This window comes from Macaca fascicularis, chromosome 6, assembly GCF_037993035.2.
Source record: "Macaca fascicularis isolate 582-1 chromosome 6, T2T-MFA8v1.1".
NCBI lineage: Eukaryota > Metazoa > Chordata > Mammalia > Primates > Cercopithecidae > Macaca > Macaca fascicularis.
The window spans coordinates 37,591,497-37,619,258 of NC_088380.1; the positions used below are offsets into that span (position 1 = coordinate 37,591,497).

At 43.0% G+C, this 27,762-nt stretch overlaps 1 protein-coding gene and 1 pseudogene across 4 annotated transcripts in view; both read right to left on the minus strand.

Annotated features, from left to right (window-relative positions):
• Positions 1 to 15,774: 15,774 nt before the first annotated feature.
• LOC107129786 (small nuclear ribonucleoprotein G pseudogene) lies at positions 15,775 to 16,174 on the minus strand (annotated as a pseudogene).
• Positions 16,175 to 21,898: 5,724 nt separating this feature from the next.
• Positions 21,899 to 27,762, minus strand: part of NUP155 (nucleoporin 155) — a 75,560-nt gene continuing 69,696 nt past the window's right edge. For all 4 annotated transcript variants that reach the window (XM_005556747.4, XM_045393638.3, XM_045393639.3 and 1 more), the window contains 5 exons: positions 27,329 to 27,449; positions 26,755 to 26,865; positions 23,784 to 23,920; positions 22,670 to 22,776; positions 21,899 to 22,099 (listed from right to left, as the gene is read on the minus strand). In XM_005556747.4, the coding sequence (XP_005556804.2) occupies positions 21,961 to 22,099; positions 22,670 to 22,776; positions 23,784 to 23,920; positions 26,755 to 26,865; positions 27,329 to 27,449 (615 nt within the window). In that variant the 3' untranslated portion in view covers positions 21,899 to 21,960. The remainder of the gene's footprint in view (positions 22,100 to 22,669; positions 22,777 to 23,783; positions 23,921 to 26,754; positions 26,866 to 27,328; positions 27,450 to 27,762) is intronic.

The window sequence follows — 27,762 nt, forward strand, 5'->3', positions numbered from 1 at the left end:
TGTCTTTCTGTGCCCAGCTTATTTCACTTAACATGGTGTCTTCCAGTTCCATCAATGTTGTTGCAAATGACAAGATTTTGTTCTTTTTTGTGGCTGAATAGTATTTTTTTTTTTTTTTTTTGCTATTTCATTCATGCTTTTTTTAAATTTTTTTTTATTATACTTTAAGTTCTAGGGTACATGCGCACAACATGCAGGTTTGTTACATATGTATACATGTGCCATATTGGTGTGCTGCTCCCATTAACTCATCATTTACATGAGGTATATCTCCTAAGCTATCCATCCCCTCTCCTCACTCCCCACGACAGGCCCTAGTGTGTGATGTTCCCCTTCCTGTGTCCACGTGTTCTCATTGTTCAATTCCCACCTATGAATGAGAACATGCGGTGTTTGGTTTTTTGTCCTTGCGATGGTTTGCTGAGAATAATGGTTTCCAGCTTCATCCATGTCCCTACAAAGGACATGAACTCATCCTTTTTTATGGCTGCATAGTATTCCATGGTGTATATGTGTGACATTTTCTTAATCCAGTCTATCATTGATGGACATTTGGGTTGGTTCCGAGTCTTTGCTATTGCGAATAGTGCCTCAATAAACATATTTGTGCATGTGTCTTTATAGCAGCATGATTTATAATCCTTTGGGTATATACCCAGTAATGGAATGGCTGGGTCAAATGGTATGTCTAGTTTTAGATCCTTGAGGAATTGCCACACTGTCTTCCACAATGGTTGAACTAGTTTACAGTCCCACCAACAGTGTAAAAGTGTTCCTATTTATCTACATCCTCTCCGGCTGAATAGTATTCTACTGTGCATATATGCAACACATTTTCTTTATCCATTTGTATTAGTCAGGCTTCTCTAGAGGGACAGAACTAATAGGAGATATAGATAGATAGATAGATAGATAGATAGATAGATAGATAGATAGATAGATATAGATAGATATAGATATATATAGGGGAGTTTATTAAGTATTAACTTACATGATCACAAGGTCTGACAATAGGCTGTCTGCAAGCTGAGGAGCAAGGAAAGCCAATCCAAGTCCCAAAACTGAAGAACTTGGAGTTGAATGTTCAAGGGCAGGAAGCATCCAGCATGGGAGAAAGATGTAGGCTGGGAGGCTAGGCCAGTCTCTCCTTTTCTTGTTTTTCTGCCTGGTTCATATTTGCTGGCAGCTGATTAGATTGTGCCCACCAGATTAAGGGTGAATCTGCTTTCCCTAGCCCACTGACTCAAATGTTAATCTCTTTTGGCAACACCCTCGCAGATACACCCAGGATCAGTATTTTGTATCTTTCAATCTGAACAAATTGACACTCAGTATTAACCATCACAAGTCCACTCCTAGTCAACTTGAACCGATACACATCTCCTGAGATCATACATGGTCTTCAAATAAAGACAATAGTAAGGTCACAATTATGCCTAACACAATACAACTATCCTTCGTACAACAGGAAGCGTACCAATCCCCAAATACTGTTACATAAAGTTAACAATATTTAAATGCTGATATGAAGGCAATAAATCTTATGTCACAAGATAAAGGAAAAGGAAATGAAATAAAGATATTTTCTTAGTACAAGTATATACATGCACAAACATGTTTTCAGCAAAAGAGAAGGAAATACTCAGGACAATTACAGTCCCCGTTTCTGCAGCTGGTCACTTCGTCGTAACTGGTATTCATGACTACCTTATTCTACTAGCCATTCTGTATTCCCTCTGCTTTCAGCAAGCACCTCAGCAGGTTGTGGGTTTTTTCCTGGTGGAGTGACCCAAACCTTCATCCCTGAGGGGTCTGGGCCATTTGTAGTCCTGCCTGGATTGGGCTGTTGTAGTTTCCCATTGACCTTAATCACAGGACATGGTAATACTAAGAGACATCCTAATGGATCTCCTGTATTTCATGCATTCTCTTCCTTCCCTCCATTGTGAAGTAGTAGACTGATTTCATCTTGATAGTCCGGGTCAATCACCACAGCCAACACTGTAACTCCCTTCTTAGCCTGTTGACTTAAAGGTAGGAGGAGCCCAAAGTGTCCAGGGGGCAATCTTAACTTCCAGTTTAATGGAATAATTGTTGTGTATCCTGGTTACAGCGTTCTTCCCTCTGGAACTAAGACCTCTAGGCCATCAGAATGTAATATCATGGGAAAAGGAAGCAAAAATTTTGCTAGTGGATCACTAGGGGTGATGGTGAGTGGTACCACTTCCACTCTTAACCCCTTAATTCTTGGACCTGTGTATCCTAGCTGTGGGAGAAGCAGTACCATATATTGGATGCTGATTCAGAGCATACATGGCTTTATGGAGAACATTGCCCCAGCCGTGCTAAGTATTGTCACCTAGTTGGCATTGTAATTGTGACTTCAACAGGCCATTCCATGGTTTTGTCAATCCAGCTGCTTCAGGATGATGGGGAACATGGTAAAAACAGTGAATTCCATGAGCATGAGCCCACTGCTGCACTTCTTTAGCTGTAAAGTGAGTGCCTTGGTCAGAGGCAATGTTGTGTGAAATACCATGACGGTGGATAAGGCATTCCACGAGTCCACAGATGATAGTCTTGGCAGAAGCATTATGTGCAGAATAGGCAAACCCATATCCGGAGAAAGTGTCTATTCCAGTGAGGACAAACCTCTGCCCTTTCCATGAGGAAAGAAGTCCAATACAATCAACCTGCCACCAGGTAGCTTGCTGATCACCCCAAGGAATGGTGCCATGTAGAGGGCTCAGTGTTGGTCTCTGCTGCTGGCAAACTGGGCACTCAGTAGTGGCCGTAGCCAGGTCAGCCTTGGTGAGTGGAAGTCCACGTTGCTGAGCCCAGGTGTGACCACCATCCCTGCCACCTTTTGTTCATGGGCCCATTGGGTGATGACAGGGGTGGCTGGGAAAAGAGGCTGAGTGGTGTCCACAGAACGGGTTACCCTATCCACTTGATTATTAAAATTCTCCTCTGGCCGAGTGTGCTGGTTCATGCCTGAAATCCCAGCACTTTGGGAGGCCGAGGCAGGTGGATCACCTAAGGTCAGGAGTTCAAGACCAGCCTGACCAACAAGGTGAAACCCCATTTCTACTGCAAACACAAAAAGTAGCCAGGCATGGTGGCAGGCACCTGTAGTCCCAGCTACTCAGGACCCTGAGACAGGAGAATTGCTTGAACCCAGGAGGCAGAGGTTGCAGCAAGCCGAGATTGTGCCACTGCACTCCAGCCTGGACAACCGAGCAAGACTCCGTCTCAAAAAAAAAAATTATCCTCTGTTGAGGTCACCTGTTGGTAAGTACTCACACAGGATACAAATATCTTCACAGTTTTTGCCCACTCAGAGAGGTCCATCCACATACCTCTTCCCCAAATTTCTTTGTCATCAATTTTCCAATCATGCTTCTTCTATGTCCCTGACCAGCCAAACCATTGGCTACAGCCCATGAGTCAGTATATAATCACACATCTGGCCATTTCTCCTTCCATGCAAAGTGCACAACCAGGTGCACTGCTTGAAGTGCTGCCCACTGGGAAGATATCCCTTTACCATTGTCCTTCAGGGATGTCCTACAAAGGGGCTGGAGTGCTGCAGCTGTCCACTTTCAGATGGTGCCTGCATATTGTGCAGAACCATCTGTGAGCCAGGCACTAGTCTTCTCTTTCTCTGACAACTGATCATAGGGAACTCCCCATGACGCCATTGGTGCAGGCTGGAAAGAGAAGGCAGGGTGGCAGGAGTGGAGACCATGAGCATTTGAGCCACTTCCTTGTGTAACTTACTTGTGCCTTCAGGACGTGCTTGAGCCCTATCACGTATATACCATTTCCATTTGATGATGGAATGCTGTTGGTTGCACGACCCATTTTATAACTAGATAGGTTGGAAAGCACCCAGTTCATGATAGGCAGTTCAGGTCGCATGGTGAGTTGATGACCCATAGTCAAATGTTCAGTTTCCACCAAAGCCCAGTAACAGGCCAAGAGCTGTCTCTCAAAAGGAGAGTAGTTATCTGAAGAAGATGGCAGGGCCTTGCTCCAAAATCCTAGAGGCCTCCACTGTGATTCACTTCTGGGGGCCCGCCAAAGGCTCCAAACAGCATCCCTATCTGACACTGACCCCTCAAGCACTATTGGATCTGCTGGGTCATATGGCCCAAGTGGCAGAGCAGCTTGCACAGCAGCCTGGACCTGCTGCAGAGCCTTCTCCTGTTCTGGATCCCACTCAAAACTGGCAGCCTTTCCGGTCACTCGATAAATGGGCCAGAGTAACACACCCAAATGAGTAATGTGTTGCCTCCAAAATCCAAATAGTCCCACCAGTCGTTGTGCCTCTTTCTTGGTTGTAGGAGGGGCCAAATGCAGCAACTTATCCTTCACCTTAGAAGGAATATCTTGACAGGCCCCACACCACTGGACCCCTAGAAATTTTACTGAGGTAGAAGGTCCCTGAATTTTTCTTGGCTTTATTTCCCATCCTCTGGCATGCAAATGTCTCACTAATAAGTCCCGTGTGTTTGCTGCTTCTTGCTCACTGGATCCAATCAGCATAACATCATCAATGTAATGGACCAGTGTGATATTTTGCAAAAGCAAAAAGTGATCAAGGTCTCTTTGAATCAAAGCTGGAGCATTGATATACCCCTGAGGTAGGACAGTAAAGGTATATTGTGGCCTTGCCAGCTAAAGGCAAATTGCTTCTGGTGGGCCTTATGGACAGGAATTAAGAAAAAGGCATTTGCCAAATCAATGGCTGCATACCAGGTACCAGAAGATGTGTTAATTTGCTCAAGCAATGAAACCACATCTGGTACAGCAGCTGCAACTGGAGTCACCACTTGGTTAAGCTTACGATAATTCACTGTCATTCTCCAAGATCCATCTGTCTTCTGCACAGGCCAAATGGGAGAGTGGAACAGGGATGTGGTGGAAATCACCACGCCTCCATCTTTCAAGTCCTTGGTGGTGGCACTAATCTCCGCATTCCTTCCAGGGGAGAGATACTGTTTTTGATTTACTATTTCTCTAGGTAGAGGCAGCTCTAATGGTTTCCATTTGTCCTTCCTGCTTAATAGCCCTCACCCTACCAGTCAGGCAGCCAATGTGGGAGTTCTGCCAGCTGCTAAGTATATCTATGCCAATGATGTATTCTTGCACTGGGGAAATGACCACAGGATGAGTCCAGGGGCAACTGGACCCACTGTAAGTCAGACCTGAGCTAAAACTCCATTAATTACCTGACCTCCACAAGCCCCTACTTTAACTGGAGGACCACAATGATGTTTTGGGTCCCCTGGAATCAACGTCAGCGCAGAGCCAGTGTCCAGTATTCCCCGAAATGTCTGATCATTTCCTTTCTCTGATGCAGTTACCCTAGTAAAAGCCCAGAGGTCTCTTTGGGGAAGGATGGGAGAAAGATTCACTGCATAAATTGTTGGTAATGGGCTGGACGTGGTGACTCACATCTGTGATCCCAGCACTTCGGGAGGCAGAGGCAGGCAGATCACCTGATGTCAGGAGTTCAAGACCAGCCTGGCCAACATGGTGAAACCCCGCTTCTACTAAAAATACAAAAATTAGCTGGGTGTAGTGGCACACACCTGTAATCTCAGCTACTCGGGAGGCTGAGGCAGGAGAATCGCTTGAATCCAGGAGGCGGAGGTTGCAGTGAGCTGAGATTGTACTATTGCACTCCAGCCTGGGCGGCAGAACAAGACTCTATAGCAAAAAAAAAAAAAAAAAAAAATTGTTGGTAATGTAGTGGGGACCTTCCTCAAAGGGACCTGGCCTCCCCTTTATTCAAGGAGCCCTGGGTTGTCAATTGGCTCAAGTCTGGAAATTGATTGAGAAGCTGTGATTCTCTGTTTTTATCATTCAAATCAGTGTTTTGTCTATTCAACCTAGACATTTCCTGCTTGTATAAATTTAGTAGGAATGCAGTAGGCTTCCTATCAATTTCACTTCTAGGAACACCGTGATTAATTAGCCAATGCCAGAGCTCTACACAAGTCAGACTATTCTGATTGCTGCTTTGCCTCTGCTGTCCATTGTGGTAGCTATGCCCACCTTGCCTTTGACAGTTGAGTGCCACCACTTGGCCCCTGCCACCTCAGAATTCAGTTATTTCCATTGTATTTATTTATTATTTTTATTTTTTATTTCTAAGACGGAGTCTTGGTCTGTGGCCCAGGCTGGAGTGCAGTGGCTCAAATCTCCGCTCACTACAACCTCCACCTTCTGGGATCAAGCAATCCTCCCACCTCAGCCTCCTGAGTAGCTGGGACTATAGGCATGTGCCACCACTCCTAGTAATTTTTTTTGAATTTTTTAGAGAGACAGGGTTTTACCATGTTGCCCAGGCTGGTCTCAAACTCCTGGACTCAAGCTATCCACCCACCTTTGCCTCACAAGGTGCTGGGATTACAGCCGTGAGCCACTGCAGGTGGCTCATTGTATGATTTTTTTTTTTTTTTTTTTGAGATGGAGTCTTGCTCGGTCGCCCAGGCTAGAGTGCAATGGTGCGATCTCGGTTCACTGCAACATCTGCTTCCCGGGTTCAAGTAATTCTCTGCCTCAGCCTCCCGAGTAGCTGGAATTACAGGCGCCTGCCACCGTGCCCGGCTAATGTTTTGTATTTTTAGTAGAGGCAAGGTTTCACCATCTTGGCCAGGTTGGTCTTGAACTCCTGACCTCGCGATTCACACTCCTTGGCATCCCAAAGTGCTAGGATTACAGGAGTAAGCCACCGTGCCCGGCTATGATTTTTTTTTTTTTTTTTTTTTTTTGAGACCGAGTCTCGCTCTGTTGCCCAGGCTGGAGCGCAGTGGCCGGATCTCAGCTCACTGCAAGCTCCGCCTCCCGGGTTCACGCCATTCTCCGGCCTCAGCCTCCCGAGTAGCTGGGACTACAGGCGCCTACCACCATGCCTGGCTAGTTGTTTTTGTATTTTTTAGTAGAGACGGGGTTTCACCGTGTTGGCCAGGATGGTCTCGATCTCCTGACCTCGTGATCCGTCTGTCTCGGCCTCCCAAAGTGCTGGGATTACAGGCTTGAGCCACCGCGCCCGGCCCATTTTTAAATGATACTTATTTTTATTTTTATTTTGAGATGTAGTCTCGCTCTGTCGCCCAGGCTGGAGTGCAATGGCACGATCTCGGCTCACTGCAACCTCCGCCTCCCGGGTTCAAGTGATTCTCCTGATTCTCCTGCCTCAGTCTCCCTAGTAGCTGGGATTACAGGCGCACACCACCACGTCCAGCTAATTTTTGTGTTTTTAGTAGAGATGGGGTTTCACCATGTTGGCCAGGCTGTTCTCGAATTTCTGACCTCAGGTGATCCACCTGCCTCAGCCTCCCAAAGTGCTGGGATTACAGATGTGAGCCACCGTGCCCAGCCTTATGATACTTAATATTTATTTATTTATTTTGAGACAGGGTCTTACTCTTGCCCGGTCTGGAGTGCAGTGGCATGATCGTGGATCACTGCAATCTCTGCTTCCTGAGCTCAAGTGTTGATCCTCCCACCTCAGCCTTGCAGGTAGTTGGAAGTACAGGTGCATGCCACCACATCCAGGTAACTTTTTAAAAATTTTGTAGAGATGGGGTCTCCTATATTGCCCAAGCTGGTCTCGCACTCCTGAGCTCAAACAATCCTTTCACCTTAGCCTCCCAAAGTGCTGGGGTTACAGGCATAAACAACTGTACCTGGCCTTCATGCTACTTTATTTTTTATGAAAAAAATATATATATATATACACACACACATTTCTTGAGACAGAGTTTTGCTCCTGTTGCCCAGGCTGGAGTGCAATGGCCCGATCTCGGCTCACTGAAACCTCTGCCTCCCAGTTTCAAGTGATTCTCCTCAGCCTTTTGAGTAGTTGGAATTACAGGCGCGCCACCACGCCTGGCTAATTTTGTATTTTTAGTAGAGATGGGGTTTCACCCTGTTGGCCAGCCTGGTCTCCAACTCCTGACCTCAGGTGATCTACCCACCTCAGTCTCCCAACATGCTGGGATTACAGGAGTGAGCCATCATGCCTGGACCTTGATGCCACTTTAAATCATTACTTTATAAATTTTTATTAATTGTTGCTGGTATATAGAATTATAATTGATTTTTGTACATTGACCTTATATCCTGTGACATTGCTAAACTTTGTCCTAGTAGTTCTGGTTACTGGTTCTAGTATTTTCTGTATATTCTATAGGATTTTCTACATAGACAATCAAGTCTGTCAATGAAGACACATTTACTGGCTGGGCGCAGTGGCTCACGTCTGTAATCCCAGCACTTTGAGAGGCCGAGGCAGCCAGATCATGACGTCAGGAGTTCGAGACCATCCTGGCTAACATGGTGAAACCCTGTCTCTACTCAAAATACAAAAAACCAGCTGGGCATGGTGGCATGCACCTGTAGTCCCAGCTACTCAGGAGGCTGAGGCAGGAGAATCGCTTGAACCCAGGAGGCAGAGGTTGCAGTGAGCCGAGATCATGCCACTGTACTCCAGCCTGGGTGATAGAGCGATACTCCATCTCAAAAAAAGAAAAAAAAAAAGACACATTTACTTAAGCTTTTCTAAACCGTATGTCTTACATTACCTTTCTTGTTTGCCGTATTGTACTGGTCAGGACCTTCAATACCATATTGAATAGAAGTGGTGAACAGAGACATTCCTTTTTAGCATATTTGAGACATTTACTCTTTCACCATGAAGTGTGATTTTAGCTGAATGTTTTCCACAGGTGTCGTTTATCAGGCTAAGTTCCCTTTTATTCCTAGGTTGCCAAGAGTTTGATTATGATGTGTCTGTAGTGTTTTTGTCTATTCTGCTCTGGGTTCATTGAGTTTCCTGGATCTGTAAGCTTATAGTTTTCATCAAAGCACAGTAAATGAATGGTATGCAATGCAGGTGGACTGAGGTGCCTACTACATCTGATGTGCATAGCTGAGATTGTATGTATGCCCAGCATCCAATCCTTTAGGAAAGCATTTCTTTCCCTTTTCATATGGTTTGCATGATGATCTTGTACCACTATGCCCCAAGACTAGTCCATGACTCAAGCTGGACTCATTGATCAGAGCCCTTCCTAGGACTTTTCTGTTAACTGTATCTCCAGGTTACAGCTAACAGGATGTAACACTGCCCACACTCTTCCAGGAGTCATGGGTAGACAACTTGCAAGAGGAGAGTGATATGAAAAGAGAGGAACTGAGCTAGAGAAAGCCCTGAAAATATTGAGGCTGGGGATGTAGTCAGGTGGAAGTTGCCTATACGTGGACATTTTAGTTTTGAGGGCCAATAATTTATTCTTTTGCTAAAACTAACATGAGACTTTTATTATTTTTATTTTTGCTCAACTACAATACAGTGCTTATAAGCCACACTAGGAATCTGTAATTTCTTGAGGAAAAAGGTAGGAGTATATTTCAAGTTACATTTTTTTTTTAAGACAGAGTCTCGCTCTGTCACCCAAGCTGGAGTGCAGTGGCACGATCTCGGCTCAGTGCAAACTCCGCCTCCCAGGTTCAAGCGATTCTCCTGCCTCAGCCTCCCGAGTAGCTGGGATTACAGGTGCCCACCACCACGGCTGGCTAATTTTTGTGTTTTTTAGTAGAGACGGGTTTCATCATTTTGGTCAAGCTGGTCTCGAACTCCTGACCTAATGATTCACCCACCTTGGCCTCCCAAAGTGCTGGGATTACAGGCATGAGACACCATACCTGGCTACATTTTTAAAAGGAATATAGGTGGGGCACAGTGGCTCATGCCTGTAATCCCAGCACTTTGGGAGGCCGAGGCAGGTGGATCACAAGGTCAGGAGATCGAGACCATCCTGGCTAACATGGTGAAACCCTGTCTCTACTGAAAATACAAAAAATTAGCTGGGTGTGGTGGCGGGTGCCTGTAATCCCAGTTACTTGGGAGGCTGAGGCAGGAGAATGGCGTGAACCAGGAGGCAGAGCTTGCAGTGAGCTGAGATCGTGCCATTGTACTCCAGCCTGGGCGACAGAGCGAGATTCTGTCTCAAAAAATAAAAATAAAAAATAAAAAATAAAAGGAATATAAAACTACTTCTTGACCACTGTTCACCAGTATTCACAATAAACAATATACAATTGGAATAACACTCTGACTATTACAAACTTATTTTTCCTGGCTTCTGGTGAACCAGTAAAACGAATATTGAAAAGACTGTAAGGAATGAGCAGGGATAAAGAAAAAACATCCAGATCAATAGTTTAAGATAAAAGTCTTGTTCTTCCAGGTCCTAAACTACAACCATCTCTAACCATCTGATTAGGTTTCCATGAACCGAGCCTCAGATATTCCATGAATCATGACCATTGAATCAACATAGCACAGGGATTTCAACTTTTTGTAAAGAAAAGGTTCACCAGATGAATCTTTACATGTACATTTTAGTCTTGTTTAAAACACACCAGGCTTTGTCTAGTTTCCTCTTCTGGGTGGGGAGGTTGTTGGCAGTGATACAGTTTTTCCTTTCAGGAATTTTGTAAACAAACCGTTATGTTTATGACTACATGTATAGATATAGATTCTGACTAAGTGCTGTATTAGTCCATACTCACACTGCGATAAAGACATACCCGAGATGGGGCAATTTACAAAAGAAAGAGGTTTAATGGACTTGCAGTTCCAAGTGGCTGGGGAGGCCTCGCAATCATGGTGGATGGCAAGGAGGAGCAAGTCACATCATACAAGGATGGCAGAAGGCAAAGAGAGAGCTTGTGCAGGGGAGCTCCTCTTTATAAAACCATCACATCTCATGAGACTTATTTACTATCACAAGAACAGCACAGGAAAGACTTGCCCCTATGATTCAATTACCTCACACTGGGGCCCTCCCACAACACATGGGAATTCAAGATGAGATTTGGGTGGGGATACAGCCAAACCATATCATTCCACCTCTGGCTCCTCCCAAATCTTATGTCCTCACATTTCAAAACCAATCATGCCTTCCCAACAGTCCCCCAAAGTCTTGACTCATTTCAGCATTAACTCAAAAGTCCACAGTCCAAAGTCTTGCCTGAGACAAGGTAAGTCCCTTCCACCTATGAGCCTGTAAAATCAAAAGCAAGTTACTTACTTCCTAGATACAATGGGGGTACAAGCATTGGGTAAATACAGATCCCAAATGGGAGAAACTGGCCAAAACAAAGGTACTACAGGCCCCATCCAGTCAAAATCAAGCAGGGCAGTCAAATCTTTTTTTTTTTTTTTTTTGAAACAGTCTCACTCTGCCTAGAATGCAGTGGGCGATCTTGGCTCACTGCAACTTCCACCTGCCAGGTTCAAGCGATTCTGCTGCCTCAACCTCCCAAGCAGCTGGGGTTAGAGGCACCCACCACCACGCCCAGTTAATTTTTTGTATTTTTAGTAGAGAAAGGGTTTCACCATGCTGGCCACTGTGGTCTCAAACTCCTGACCTCAAGTGATCCACCCACCTCTGCCTCCCAAAGTGCTGGGATTACAGGCATGAGCCACCACGCCTGAACAGGCAGTCAAATCTTAAAGCTCCAAAATTATCTCCTTTGACTTCATGTCTCACATCCAGGTAACATTGATGCAAGAGGTGAGTTCCCATGGTCTTGAACAGCTTCACCTGTGGCTCTGCAAGGTACAGCTTCCCTCCTGGCTGCCTTCATGGGCTGGCATTGAGTGTCTACGGCTTTACCAGGTGCACAGTGCAAGCTGTCAGTGGATCTACCATTCTGAGGTCTGGAGGACAGTGGCCCTCTTCTCACAGCTCCACTAGGCAGTGCTCCAGTAGGGACTTTATGTGGGGGCTGTGACTCCACATTTCCCTTCTGCACTGTACCTAGCAGAGAGTCTCCATGAGGGCCCCGCCCCCACAGCAAACTTCTGCCTGGGCATCCAGGCATTTCCATACAACTTCTGAAATCTAGGCAAAGGTTTCCAAACTTCAATTCTTGACTTCTGTGCACCTGCAGGCTCAACAGCATGTGGAAGCTACCAAGGCTTGGGGCTTGTACCCTCTGAAGCCACAGCCCATGGTGTACTTTGGCCCCTCTTCACCATGGGTGGAGCGGCCGGGACGCAGGGCACCAACTCCCTAGACTGCATACAGCATGGGAACCCTGGGCTGGGCCCATGAAACAATTTTTTTCCTCCTAGGCCTCTGGGCCTGTGATGGGAGGGGCTGCCGTGAAGCCCTCTGACATGCCCTGGAGACATGTGATTAACATTCATCTCCTCAGCCGGGCGCGGTGGCTCAAGCCTGTAATCCCAGCACTTTGGGAGGCCGAGGCGGGTGGATCACGAGGTCAGGAGATCGAGACTATCCTGGCTAACATGGTGAAACCCCGTCTCTACTAAAAATACAAAAAACTAGCCGGGCGTGGTGGCGGGCGCCTGTAGTCTCAGCTACTTGGGAGGCTGAGGCGGGAGAATGGTGTGAACCCGGGAGGCGGAGCTTGCAGTGAGCCGAGATCACGCCACTGCACTCCAGCCTGGGAGACACAGCGAGACTCCATCTCAAAAAAAAAAAAACAAACAAACAAACAAAAAAAACAAAAAACATTCATCTCCTCGTTAGTTATCCAAATTTCTGCAGCCAGCTTGAATTTCTCCTCAGAAAATATGGGAAAGTTAGGAGCTACTTAGAGACGTGTTGAATGGCTTTGCCCAAAATAATGACAGCAATATGGACAATAAGGTCCAGACTGACCTAGTCTCAGATGTAAATGAGGAACTTTTTGGGAACTGGAGCAAAGATGACAAAGATTACTCTTGTTATGTTTTAGTGAGGAGACTGGTGGCATTTTGCCCCTGCCCTTGAAATTTGTGGAACCTTGAACTTGAGAGAGATGATTTAGGGTATCTGTCTTCTTCTGAGCCCTCCAAACTGTTCCAAACTCTGCCTGTTACCCAGTTCCAAAGGTGCTTCCACATTTTCAGATATCTTTTCAGCAACGCCCCACTCTACTGGTACTAACTTACTATATTAGTCCATTTTAATGCTGCTGCTAAGACATACCCTGGCTCACGCCTGTAATCCCAGCACTTTGGGAGGCCAAGGCAGATGGATCACAAGGTCAGGAGTTTGAGACCAGCCTGGCTAACATGGTGAAACCCCCTCCCCTGTCTCTACTAAAGATACAAAAATTAGCCGGGCGTGCTGGTGGGGGCCTGTAGTGCCAACTACTCAGGAGGCTGAGGCAGGATAATTGCTTGAACCCGGGAGGCAGAGGGTGCAGTGAGCCAAGATCATACTCTGGGGGACAGAGCATCTCAAAAAAAAAAAAAAAAAATTAAATAAAAAAGAATACCCGAGACGGGGTAATTTATACAGGAAAAAGGTCTAATGGACTTACAGTTACATGTGGCTGGGGAGGCCTCTTAATCATGGTGGAAGGCAAGGAGGAACAAGTCACGCCTTACATGGATGGCAGCAAAGAAGGAGTTTGTGCAGGGGAACTTCTCTTTATAAAACCATTGGATCTCAGGAGATTTATTTACTATTATGAGAACAGCACAGGAAAGACTTGCCCCCATGATTCAATTACCTCCCACTGGGTCCCTCCCACAACACATGGGAATTCAAGATGAGATTTGAGTGGGGACACAGCCAAACCATATCAGGTGCTTTTAAAATATCCAGTTCAGCTGGGCACGGTGGCTCATGCCTGTAATCAAAGCACTTTGGGAGGCTGAGGTGGGAGGATCACCGGAGGTCAACAGTTTAAGACCAGCCTGGTCAACATGGTGAAACCCCGTCTCTACTAAAAATACAAAAATTAGCCGGGTGTGGTGGCACATGCCTGTAGTTCCCGCTACTCAGGAGGCTGAGGCAGGAGAATCACTTGAACCTAGGAGGTGGAGATTACAGTGAGCCAGGATCATGCCACTGCACTCCAGCCTGGGTGAAAACAGCGAGACTCCATCTCAAAATAAATAAATAAATAAAAATATCCAATTTAAATTATGCAATTAATTAAAGAATTATCTATTTAATGTCATGACTTCAGGAAAATTTTCAATTTAACATGAAGTGATTTATTTCTTAGAATCCTCTAAATGATGGCATCTCAGAAATATGGGCTTACTCATGATTTTTTGTTTTGGTGAACGGTTCAAAACAACAAAAAAAGGCCGGGCACGGTGGCTCATGCCTGTAATCCCAGCACTTTGGGAGGCCGAGGTAGGCGGATCACCTGAGGTCAGCAGTTCAAGACCAGCTTGGCTAACATGGTGAAACCCCGTCTCTACTAAAAATACAAAAATTAGCCAGGTGTTGTGGTGGGCGCCTGTAATCCCAGCAACAGGGAGCTGAGGCGGAGGTTGCAGTGAGCCGAGATCGCACCACTGCACTCCAGCCTAGGGGACAAGAGCAAGAGTTTGTCTCAAAAAAAAAGAAAAAAAAAAAAATGTTTATATATCCATCTTATGTATACACACACACACACAAACCACAATGGTTCTTAAGTATATAACAAGTTCTAATTGAGTAATGACTATGGAAATTTCCCCCGACATTTAGAAAAGCTGTTCTCTAATGCCGAGGAAATAATATACCATCGTACCAAATATTCTTTTCTGATAAGGGAAGCAACCACAGAAAGCTTTCATTTGTTGAAGGCAACCAGTGCTATTGATGCAAACAAAACAAAATCCCAATGACTCGCCCCAAACTACTTTTATTTATTTTTTTTTGAGTCAGGGTCTCAATCTGTCGCCCAGACTGGAGTGCAGTGGCATGATCTCAGCTCACGGTAACCACTGCCTCTTGGGTTCAAGCTATTCTCTTGCGCCAGCCTCCCAAGTAACTGGATTATAGGTATGTGCTACCATGCCCAGCTAATTTTTTTTTTCCTTCCCAAGACGGAGTCTCGCTGTGTCACCGGGCTGGAGTGCAGTGGCATCATCTTGGGTCACTGTAAATTCTGCTTCCTTTGTTCAAGCGATTCTCCTGCCTCAGCCTCCTGAGTAGCTGGGATTACAGGCGCCTGCCCTCACACCTGGCTAATTTTATATTTTTCAGTAGAGACGAGGTTTCACTATGTTGGCCAGGCTGGTCTTGAACTCCTGACCTCAGGTGATCTGCCCACTTCAGTCTTCCAAAGTGCTGGGATTACAGGCGTGAGCCACTGTGCCTGGCCTAATTTTTGTATTGTTTAGTAGAGACAGGGTTTCACCATGTTGATGAGGTGGGTCATTAACCCAAACTACTTTCTTTCTTCCTTTTTTTTTTCAGACCAAGTTTCGCTCTTGTTGCCCAGGTTGGAGTGCAATGGCACAATCTTGCCTCACCGCAACTTCCGCCTCCTGGGTTCAAGCAATTCTCCTGCCTCAGCCTCCCAAGTAGCTGGGATTACAGGCATGCGCCACCACACCTGGCTAATTTTGTATTTTTAGTAGAGATGGGGTTTCTCCATGTTGGTCAGACTGGTCTTGAACTCCCCACCTCAGGTGATCCACCTTGGCCTCCCGAAGTGCTGGGATTACAGACGTGAGCCACAGTGCCCAGCCATAACCCGAACTACTTTCAAAATGAACATATCAAACTTGATTTTTATTAGAATGCAATTATTTCTTCACATTAGTAAAGCAAAAAGCAAGAGCCCAGTTTTATATACATTTCATATTTTCTTCTTTTGCTAACACCAAGTCTGCTTTATCTGAATTTTCCATTTCATGAGTATCAATTCTCCACTGCTGTCTGCACAGCCAATTATTTTTTTCAGGATCAAGTCTCTTGGTTTGTCTGCAGCATCTCTTTCCTTCTTTGATTTTATTTTTATTTTTTTTATTTTTTGACTATTACAAAAGTTTATTTAACAAAAAGTCTAATATGAAAATGTATATGACCTAATTTCCCTATGGAGAGAGGACATGGGTTTCTCTGCTGAACAGCCATTATTTATACTCGTTCCAAGGCTTCTAACATGATGATACTATTTCCTCGTATTACCACCATTCCAATATTGTTCTGTTGCCCACTAGTTGCCATCTCCACACATTCATCTATCACAAGGTTCATAAAGGGATCAAATCCCCGCAATATTCCTTGGACATGTCTGCCACCATTTAATTTCAATGATAACTTCTTGTCCATAAATTTTTTCAACTCGGGAGAGTGAGCTTTGCTCATGGCGTATACTCCGCGGACTCACAGACGCCTTGGAACTCCTTCTTTGATTTTAATGTCATCCAATTGTCAGGTAAATATTTTCTTCTTGTACCATCTTTTTAACAGCTTTTTTGAGAATTAAATGTTTCAAGTAACTCTGGACAAGCTAGTTTCTTCAGGTTCCCAAGTACTTTCAGCACCTATAAATCCCTTCCACATCAGGAAATGCTCTACCTTGCCATTCACTGCACATTGACCCAGTGCTTTTTCCACTACAAATTCTTCAGGCTCTGCCTCAACTTTTTTTTTGGAGATGGAGTTTCACTCATGTTGCCCAGGCTGGAGTAGTGGCGCCATTTCAGCTCACCACAACCTCCGTCTCCCAAGTTCAAGCGATTCTCCTGCCTCAGCCTCCTGAGTAGCTGGGATTACAGGCATGTGCCACCACACCCAGCTCATTTTTGTATTTTTAGTAGAGAAAGGGTTTCTCCATGTTGATCAGACTGGTCTCGAATTCCCAACCTCAGGTCATCTGCCCGCCTCGGCCTCCCAAAGTGCTGGATTACAGGCGTGAGCCACCGTGCCCAGCCCCAGCTTTTTTATTCTATTGTTTCCTTTCCATTTTTCTGCTCACCACCTCACACTGCTCTGGGTTGAAGGTCTGCAGTGTCTCCAGCCCTGCATGCCTCAAGCTCAAGCTTCGTCTCAAGGGCTAAATTTAGATTTTAAAAAGATCACTCTGTCCTTGGTGTGGAAACAGAGATGAAGGAGGGGTCAAAGTAGAGGCAGGAAGACCATTTTGACCTGTTTTAAGCATCCAAGTCAAACAGGGTAACTTTAATCAACCCTGAAAGCCTAAAGTAATGAGACAATTGGGCAGATACAGGGTATATCAGTAGACTTGCTTAAAAACTGGTTTTGAAGGGAAGAAAATTGAATGATTTTCATATTTTGATTTGAGACGATAATAAAGATGTAGAAAACAAGGAAGAACAAGAGTGGGCAGAGGGCAGAGACAGGGATGAGTTCGGGTTTGGTTGTTTTGACAGAAGTGCTTTAGGGGGTCATTTCAAATGTGGGTTGAAAATATATATGGGGATCCCAGATCCCACATGGTAAATTGATTTTGTTTTGTTTTTGAGACCAAGTCTTGCTCTGTCGCCCAGGCTGGAGTGCAGATCTCAGCCTGGTGTGGGATCTCAGCTCACTGCACCTCCGTCTCCCAAGGTTCAAGTGATTCTCATGCATCAGTCTCCCAAGTAGCTGGGACTACAGGCGCCCACCACCACGCCCAGCGAACTTTTTTGTCTTTTTAGTAGAGACGGGGTTTCACCATGTTGGTCAGGCTGGTCTCAAACTCCTGACCTCAGGTGATCTACCTGCCTCGGCCTCCCAAAGTTCTGGGATTTTTTTTTTTTTTTTTTGAGACGGAGTCTCGCTCTGTCGCCCAGGCTGGAGTGCAGTGGCCAGATCTCAGCTCACTGCAAGCTCCGCCTCCCGGGTTCCTGCCATTCTCCTGCCTCAGCCTCCCGAGTAGCTGGGACTACAGGCGCCCGCCACCTCGCCCGGCTAGTTTTTTTTGTATTTTTTAGTAGAGACGGGGTTTCACCGTGTTAGCCAGGATGGTCTCGATCTCCTGACCTCGTGATCCGCCCGTCTCGGCCTCCCAAAGTGCTGGGATTACAGGCTTGAGCCACCGCGCCCGGCCAAGTTCTGGGATTACAGGTGTAAGCCACTGCACCTGGCCCTTGATTTATTTTTAAAAGTTTTATTATTTGGCTTCAATCTCATTTATATATGAGGAAAATGAAGCTCAGAAGAGTTTCAATGATTTAATGGAGGACTTAAAATATTAGAAAAAAGGGTTTTATTATTAAGAGAATTTAAATGAAGACATTAATAGAAAATGAAAAGAAATTATGAACCCTTTTAAAACCTTTCAATTCAGTGTTCTAGTTCTTCATTTCCTTGATACAACTCTGTACCATGGTCATAATTTTTCTATCTCATGAATAGGAGGAAAAATGATAGCAGTGGAGACTATCCTGAGGAATACTTTTGAGATTAGTGGGTAAGTGTTCAATGAGTAAGTCAGGTACGCCTAAAAAAACACTGAACGTGTATGTACATCACAGTCAGTATCTAATACCGTGAACAGTTAGTCAAAACAGCTGTCTCTTTCCTAACCATTTTGCCATACTACAATGATCTACTTAAAATACAAATTTTACAACTTCAATGATTCTTCACTGCCCACAATTAACGCACTGCTTCATAGACTATGTTCTACCAATTATACATTGCCTATATATAATAGTCACTGTAAAGAAATAATGAACAGGCGTGGTGGCTCATGCCTGTAACCCCAGCACTCTGGGAGACTGAGGCAGGGGAATCTCTTAAGGCCAGGAGTTTTGAGAGCAGCCTGGGCAAGAGAGTGAGACCTTTTGGCTACCAAAAAAAAAAAGGTGGGACGGGGGGCGGGAGGGGGCCTGGGCGTGGTGGCTCAGGCCTGTAATCCCAACACTTTGGGAGGCCGAGGTGGGTGGATCACCTGAGGTTGGGAGTTCGAGACCAGCCTGACCAACATGGAGAAACCCCGTCTCTACTAAAAATACAAAAAAAAAAAAAATTAGCCAGGCATGGTGGCGCATGCCTGTAATCTCAGCTACTCAGGAGGCTGAGGCAGGAGATTTGCTTGAATCCAGGAAGTGGAGGTTGTGGTGAGCCAAGATCGTGCCATTGCACTCCAGCCTGGGCAACAAGAGCGAAACTCTGTCTCTCTCTCTCTGTCTCTCTCTCTCTCTCTCACACACACACACACACACACACACACACACTAGCAGGGTGTAGTGACATGTGCCTGTAGTCCCAGCTATTTAAGAGGATGAGGTGGGAGGTCTGAGTTAAGCCCAGGAGCTCGAGTCTGCAGTGAATCAAGATCATGCCACTGCACTCCAGGGCAAGCCCATGTCTTCAAAAAACAAAAAAAATTTAAAAAGCAATGTGTTGAACAAACACCAAGTACAAAGTATACTAATACAGTGGATAAATGCTACTCCAATTCTGATTCACTGACTGCCAGGATCAGCATGTCACTGCAGATGGAACTCAAGAATCTGTCATAACAGGCTATCCAGCTGATTGTTCTGAATGTGAAAGTTTTAGAAACACTGTTCCAGAGGGTAAAAATGAGGGGATCTAATTTCTTCTCTTTTAGGAATCTTACCCACCAAAAGGTATTGCAAGCATCTGTTGTGCGGCTGGAATTCCCAAAACCTCTCAAAGCATGCTGTGTGAATACAAGGACAGTGTTCAGATTTCTGACTCTAACAGACCATCTAGCCATGGAAGCCTACAGCCCTTTTAAAACACGTACTTTCAGTGTTGTGAGCGGAGTATATTTAACATATTGCTAGTATGTAAATGTGCTTAAAACAAAAATGAAGTTCTTATCTCTAGCAGAACCGGAGTCACACCTAAATTACAGCATTCAGACAAGGCCTTCATTCTAAGTAGACATAACAGAATTTTAAATTTATAAAATTAATGTATCACGTACATTCACTTTACATATTCAAAAAAAGCTAAACTTAAGAAATTAACAAGTTGAGGCCGGGCGTGGTGGCTCAAGCCTGTAATCCCAGCACTTTGGGAGGCCGAGACAGGCGGATCACGAGGTCAGGAGATCGAGACCATCCTGGCTAACATGGTGAAACCCTGTCTCTACTAAAAAATACAAAAAACTAGCCGGGCAAGGTGGCGGGTGCCTGTAGTCCCAGCTACTCGGGACGCTGTGGCAGGAGAATGACGTAAACCCGGGAGGTGGAGCTTGCAGTGAGCTGAGATCTGGCCACTGCACTCCAGCCTGGGTGACAGAGTGAGACTCCGTCTCAAAAAAAAAAAAGAGGTAGTAGTACTGAGTGATATTCTGGCATTCTATTAAATATTCTACACTAGAAGATTATAGGGAAAAGGGAGCTGAATTCTAAGAGAACAAATGTAGAGAAGGCAACCCTATGGTCTTGGGAAAAGACAAAAATGGAAGGAAAAATACATTCAAAATGTATCCTAAAAATTGTTAGACATGTACCGCTTACAATAAACAGAAGGTAATTATTTGTGGTAGCATAAAACAAGAAGGGAATAGGCCAGGCACGGTGGCTTATGCCTGTAATCCCAACACTTTGGGAGGTTGAGGTGGGCGGATCACTTGAGATCAGGAGTTCAAGACCAGCCTGGCCAACATGGTGAAACCCATCTCTACTAAGAATACAAAAACTAGCTGGGTGTGGTGGTGCATGCCTGCAATCCCAGCTACTCGGGAGGCTGAGGCAGGCGAATTGCTTTGAACCTGGGAGGCAGAGGCTGCAGTGAGCCAGGATTGCACCACTGCACTCCAGGGTGGGCTACAGGGTGAGATTCTATCTCCAAAAAAAAAAAAAAAAAAAAAAAAAAAGAATAGAGTGTTTTGTTAGCTCTGGTTATTCCCACTCTTCTCTCTTGTTGCTATTACTTTGAAGCACTTGGTTTGGTTACTCTATTTTGTTAAAGAATAATTTAAAAGTACAATACTAACAGTTTTGCTATATACAGTGTGCCTTGGGCAAAACTCGTGTGTGTGGTTATTCACAGAGAATGGGGAAGGAGGAGCCACGTAGGGAGTTCAATCCATAAACTATAGAAGGCAGCAGTATCCTTTACTGCAGTGGCTTTCAAATTTGACATGCACCAAAATCTCCTGGAGAACTTGTTAAAACACAGAAAGCGCAGCCTCATCCCCCACGTTTTTGATTCAGTAGGTCTGGGTTGGGGCTCGAGAATCTGCATTTCTAACAAATTCCTAAGTGATGCTGATGCTTCTGGTTTGGAGCACATACTTTGAGAACCACTACTCTAATGGAATCAGTAGTCACAAGGCCAAGGAGCCAAGTAGACACTAAGGGAAAATAGTACCTCCCTGTGTAGCTTTTCACGACACAACATTAGTTACAAGTTTTATCACCTGCTCAACCAACCAGGTATATATATCAATCCTCAAGGGCTTTAACTGACAAAACTAGTTGTTGGAGGACAGTTCTTTCAAGGGTGAACCCAACACCTAAAAAAAGTTTTGAAAAAGTCAGTTATTTGCCTATTTAAGGACAGTTTTAGAATCCACTATTATGGCAATGGATCTGCTTAGCCTCTTTGGAGGTTTTTTATTTTTTGAGACAGTCTCGCACTGTTGCCTGGGCTGGAGTGCAATGGCAAGATTTCGGCTCAGTGCAACCTCCGCCTCCTGGGTTCAAGTGATTCGCCTGCCTCAGCCTCCCGAGTAGCTGGGATTACAGGCACCTGCCACCACGCCTGGCTAATTTTTTTGCATTTTTAGTAGAGATGGGCTTTCACCATGTTGGCCAGGCTGGTCTCAAACTCTTGACCTTGTGATTCACCCACCTTGGCCTCCCAAAGTGCTGGGATTACAGGCGTAAGTCACCGTGCCCAGCCGCCTAGTGGAGTTTTAATGCCAATATCCTTGGACTAACTTGAAAATGAATAATATAAATTCGAAATTTCTGCCCGCAGTACAATTCAAAATAACAGCGTCTAAATTTTTTTAATCCTTACGTTAAAATAGTAAATAATCTCATTTCGGTTGTTTTTTCACTCAATTACTAAAAAACAAAAGAGTAATAAAAAAGAATTCATTTAGAAAAGGTACTATTTGTAGATGTTAGCCACTTATTAAAAACATACTTCCATTAAGATTGTTCTTACATTTAGATTTAGAACACCTGATATCTGGACCCAGCTGAGTTTTTATTTTACAGATCACAAAATGGATGAAAGTATATCACAGTAATTAATGAAGCCGTTCTAATTTAGCCTGAAGAGATTTAAAATTCCCAGTGATGGCTTGTACTGCTACTGACGAGCTCATAGACTGGAGCTCAACAAGGTAACCACAAACAGCATCCAGGCAGAGATTTGTAAATCTTCTCCTATAAAGAAAAAGACACATGATTAATTATACATTTACAAATATTTCCTCCTAAAGGACTCCTTCCCCACCAACTTCTGGCAACTTTAATTCTCACAGAAGAGGAAAGACCATGTGATTAAGTGAATAAGAAATAAAGTAAAAAAGAAAACTTAGTGGGTAGGTGGGTTCCATTTGAAGATTTTTACAATGAGAAGAAAGCAGTAAGAGATGATTCCTGCTAATACTTTTTCAAAAGAATATCCCTTAAAAGGCCAATAATATCGCAAAGACATAATTGAAATGTTTTGGTCCTAGGTCACTAATCTAAAGCAGAAGAAACGAATAAATTATTTATGTTCAGCTGTAGAAAGAATTTAGGACAAGGACTGAAAATGGAAAAAACTCCTATTTTTCATACATGGTGATCAATATCATTCAAACAGTTATTGCTAATATACACAAGAGTTTAAATTCCCTGTACTTCTTTACAATTCCCATATCTTACCATCTTCTCTTCAAATTTCTTACCCAGGTATTTATTAGAAGCATTTAAAAGCTTTTGCTAGTCCAATATTTAATTCATAGGTACCTTTCACAATTTAAAACTTGGCTGGGATTCTCAACATATCTTGTCAATAATACATGTATACAATCCAAAAGGTGCAGTGGCTTCTTCATTCTATTCCAGAATGGATCCTATGAAGAAATATACGTAATGAAATGTGAGGCAAGTTGTGTCAATTGATTCTTTAAATCATTTATACTAAAGTAGACATCAGGGTCCATGCAAAACTTATTGCTATTAAAAAGCATTTAATATTACATGGCTACTAAATTATATATCTGATTATAGTTAATATTTCAAACAACATTAAAAACTTATTAATTAACAACACTATGATATTACTTAGGACGAATATTTGATATACCAATCTACTTTGCACAGCATGTAAATGTCCTGCTTAGGAATCTGAGGTAAGAGAAAAATCTTTCTTTCTATGGGTTGTGACACCACTTTCACTTTGAACCTATGCAGATTTAGTCTGACATAATAAAGAGACTAAACTAGCAGTAACAGAAACTTAATTCTAGGTCTGGCTTCACCAGTTACTAGCTATGTGACTTGAGCAGGTTATTTAACATCTCTGCTCTTGTCTTTTTGCAATATAAGATGGAGATACTACAGTTACCTGCTCATCTCCATCACAGGCTAATGTTGTAAACACTGTATGATGCTACTATAAAAGACACAATCTACTTTGAAAAGTTTTTATTTGGATCTTTTATCCTTAGCATAAAAATTACAAAACATATAGTCTGATAAGGCTCAGCAGGGTGAGAAGGATCTTTTTGACATTTTAGATGAGGTTATAGTAAATAAATACAATGTAATCTTGTTCTTTTAAAGCAAATGATGATTCTTAATGTAATGAGTTTAGCCCACACCTTAGTTTAGCCTCTTCCACCAAGAGTAAAGCATATATGTTTATTAATATTCAGAAATAATATTTCATTTTAATCATGATATACAGGAAAGCAACTCTCATTATCAGTTTAAAAAGTCTAAAGCATAATTTCCAAGACTCAACCAAGTGTAATTAGACTAAGTGATGAGATACAAAAATACAATCAAAATACCCCACTCTATATCTACAAAGTTACTTTAAAGAAAATAATTTTATGTTATTTAATATTTTCCTTACCCGTGATTTGAACAACTGATCATAAACTTCTAGTAGTCTAGGTAATGGTACTCCAATTTCATTCATTGTCTGTATTACGAAGCCCACATCCCAGTTCAAAGAACAAACCTGCTGTTCTAAAAACTGTACAATAAAATCTGGGAAGAAAAAAAAAAGGTTGGAAATTTGGATTTTTAGCTCTTGATACTAAAAGGTAGGTCTTATTCATAACTGAGTAGTTTCTAGGGGGATATCTTCTGAAATCCAATTGCAATTTTTTGGGGCGGGGTTTTTTTTTTGCTATGTTGCCCAGACTAGAAATAGTGGCTATTCATAGGAGCAACTACAGTGTATGATAGCCTTGACCTTGAACTCCTGAGCTCAATCCTCCCACCTCACCTTCCCAAGTAAGCTGGGACTACAAGTATGCACCATCACTCTCAGCTTAAAAGGAAAAAAAATTTTTTTTTAATAAAAGTAAGATATATACCAGAATAGGCAAATCTAAAGTAGATTAGTGGCTGCCTAGGGCTGGAGGGTGTGAAGGAATGGGAAGTGACAACTAATGAGTACAGAGTTTATTTTTGGGATGATGAAAATGTCCTAAAATTAAAATTACAGAACTTAGAAAATTCAGAAAGATACAAGAAGAAAACAGAGACCATTCACAATCCCAATAATGAAGAGGACTTCGCTGATAATTTTTTTTTAGTATCAGTACTTTTAAAAAATATGTTTCCTCGCACAAGTATACATAAGTAACAAACCTGCACGTTATGCACATGTACCCTAGAACTTAAAGTATAATAAAAAAAAAAAAAGAAAAAATATGTTTCCTCAATTTAACAGCTTTTCAGAAAAGGGAAACTGCATCCTGATTTCAGAAATATTAAATGTGTTTTTTAATGCCCCACCCCTAGATTTATTTGATAGTTCTAACTGTGGCCTCATTCTTACTTTTAACTGCCTGTCTTATCATAAACAGTAACAACCAAATTTATACTTATGGCCAGGCGTGGTGGTTCACGCTTGTAATCCCAGAACTTTGGGAGGTCAAGGTGGGCAGATCACCTTCAGTCAGGAGTACCAGCCTGGCCAACATGGTGAAACTCTGTCTCTATTAAAAATACAAAAAAATTAGCTAGGCGTGGCTAATTCAAGACTGACTTGGGCAATATCATGAGATCCCCTCTCTATCAAAAGAAATATATATATATATATATATATATATATATAAATATATATAAATAAACATAGAAATCCTCCTGCCTCAGCCTGATTAGCTAGGACTATAGGCACGTGTTACCATGCCTAGCTAATCTTAATTTTTTCTGTAGAGACGGGGTCTTGGTATGCCCAGGCTGGTCTCAAACTCCTGGCTTCAAGCAATCATCCTGCCTTTGCCTCTCCAAAGTGTTGAGATTACAGGTGTGAGCCACCATGCAAAGCCCACATGATTACTTCTGAATTAAAAGGAAAATTCCTCAAAAAGAACTATGTACAATACAGTGTTATTTATTTATTGAAATGGGGTCTCACTGTGTCACTGAGGTTGGAGTGCAGTGGTGCGTTCTCAGCTCATTGCAATTTTCACCTCCCAGGCTCAAGTGATCCTCCCACCCTAGTCTCCCAAGTAGCTGGAACCACAGGTGCATGCCACCATGCCTGGATAATTTTCGTATTTTCTTTGTAGAGAGAGGGTTTTGCCATGTCGCCCAGGCTGGTCTTGAACTCCTGGGCTCCAGCGATCCGTCCACTTCGGCCTCCCAAAGTGCTAGGATTACACCTGTGAGCCACCATGCCCACCCACAATGCAGTGTTTTCTAAAACAACTATCAAAAGTATCAGTTTCACACACTTATAAACATTTACATAAAGTATGTATTTGCTCTTTTATTTCTCTTTATTTTTAGGATCAATAAAATGGTAGGGAAAGGGAACCGTTTCAATATTATACCCACAAGAAGTAAGGGTATGAATAAAATTATTTTATTTCTGACTATGTCTGGAGGGAATAGACCCTAAGTCAGAGATGGTCTGTAAATAAGTTTGAATGCTCATTTGAAAAAACAATCAGGCTGGGCATAGTGGTAAATGCCTGTAATCCCAGCACCTTGGGAGGCCAAGGCAAGCGGATCACCTGAGGCCAGGAGTTTGAGACCAGCCTGGACAACCTGGGGAAACCCCATCTCTAATAAAAACACAAAAAATTAGCCAGGCATGGTGGCAGGCGCCTGTAATCCCAGCTACTTGGGAGGCTGGGCAGGAGAACTGCTTGAACCCAGAAGGTGGAAGCTGCAGTGAACCGAGATGGCATCACTCCACTCCAGCCTGGGTGACAGAGTAAGCCTCTGTCTCAAAAAAGAAAAAAAAAGTTATATTGTGAGGATTTTCATATCTCTCAATATTTTCAAATAACACAAAAGTACTTAATATTCTACTTTATGGATGTATTTATGTTGCTTCTATTGTTTTATCACTGAGGAGAACACTTGCAGGTTGGTAAATAGCTCATAATTAGCTACCTTATATAAAAATTATAGCCACCATATCTCGTTAAGAAAGGGATTCAAACACTAAGTTTTAACATAATTATTTGCTATTTTAAAGAAAAACATGTCCTCAACATAAAAAAGAACAGTTGAATCAATCACAGATTACCTATGCACAATAACATCAACCAAGTTTTTCTTTTCTCTTCAGAAACTTGTATAGGGTTACCAACAATATAATCATAGTTTGTCAGTCAGCACAATCCTAAGATAGATATATAAACTTGGAAAGTTAGTCACAGAAAGTTTCATACTCAACTCTTCATTAACAAATTCTGCCATTCTTTGGAAATCTTTCCAGATAAGTAGAATTAAACTGCTGAACTAAATAGCAACAAAGAAACTCTTTATTTTACTCAAAAGATCATTATTTGTCCATATCAATGAAGAAAACCATCAGAACAGAAAAATACATGACTGCACCTAAGATCACAGCTTACCTAAAGGAAAGAAGCGTGGTGTGCCAGCATAAATTTTGCCAAGCAGAACAATCTTGAGACTAAGAGCATGCATTCTATCCGAGGAGCTCAATGTCACACTGTCATTCAGTTCTGTAACAAAAAGACATATCATTTGAAACCCAAATTATTTTTAATGTGAAATGTTTACATTGGCTATTTAATTCTTTCAAGGTTCAAAATACTTTAGAACACACAGTCACATTAATATGATTAACAGATTTGGTGTTTCTGTTATGTCTGAGATACTCTCACGTCTTAATAGGTTATACTTGGTTATTAGATTCTGAGGTGAGTGTCTCAGTATCCTTTATAAGGCAGCACAAATAATATAAATTAAACAATCTTTTCACTGAGTATTCTCCCAGATATTCACTTGGGTCATTCTCTGTACGATCATCCTCCACCATACCCATGTGACTTCCACTTACTCTCTCCTTAGGTATGTACAATTTTCATGAGCCACTAGCAGCTTGCATTATATTAGTTACTAGCAGCTTGCATTCCTCCACCAAGTCACTACATAATGCTAACATACCTATAACTGAACACTTACCTTTCTCTATGATATCTTGCCAAAGTGTCTGCACCAATATAGGGTCTGAATAACCGGCACAATGAATTATTGCAAGTTTACACTCTGCAAGTTTAAATGGGTCAGCAAATTCCCCATAAAGCTGTGAGAGAAAATCCCAAAATTAAACATCCAACTAGAGGTCAACATTTAGAGATTAACAGTGAAGCACTCCTTGAAAATTAAAAAATATCCAAAGATTTTATGTAAAGTTTCTGAAATATGATATAAAGATGTGATGATGTATATAGCTGGTTATAACTCCATATTTAAAAAGGTAAGGGTATGGGCCAGGCATGGTGACTCACACCTGTAATCCCAGCACTTTGGGAGGCTGAGGCGGGCGGATCATGAGGTCAGGAGATTGAGACCATCCTGGCCATCATGGTGAAACCCGGTCTTTACTAAAATACAAA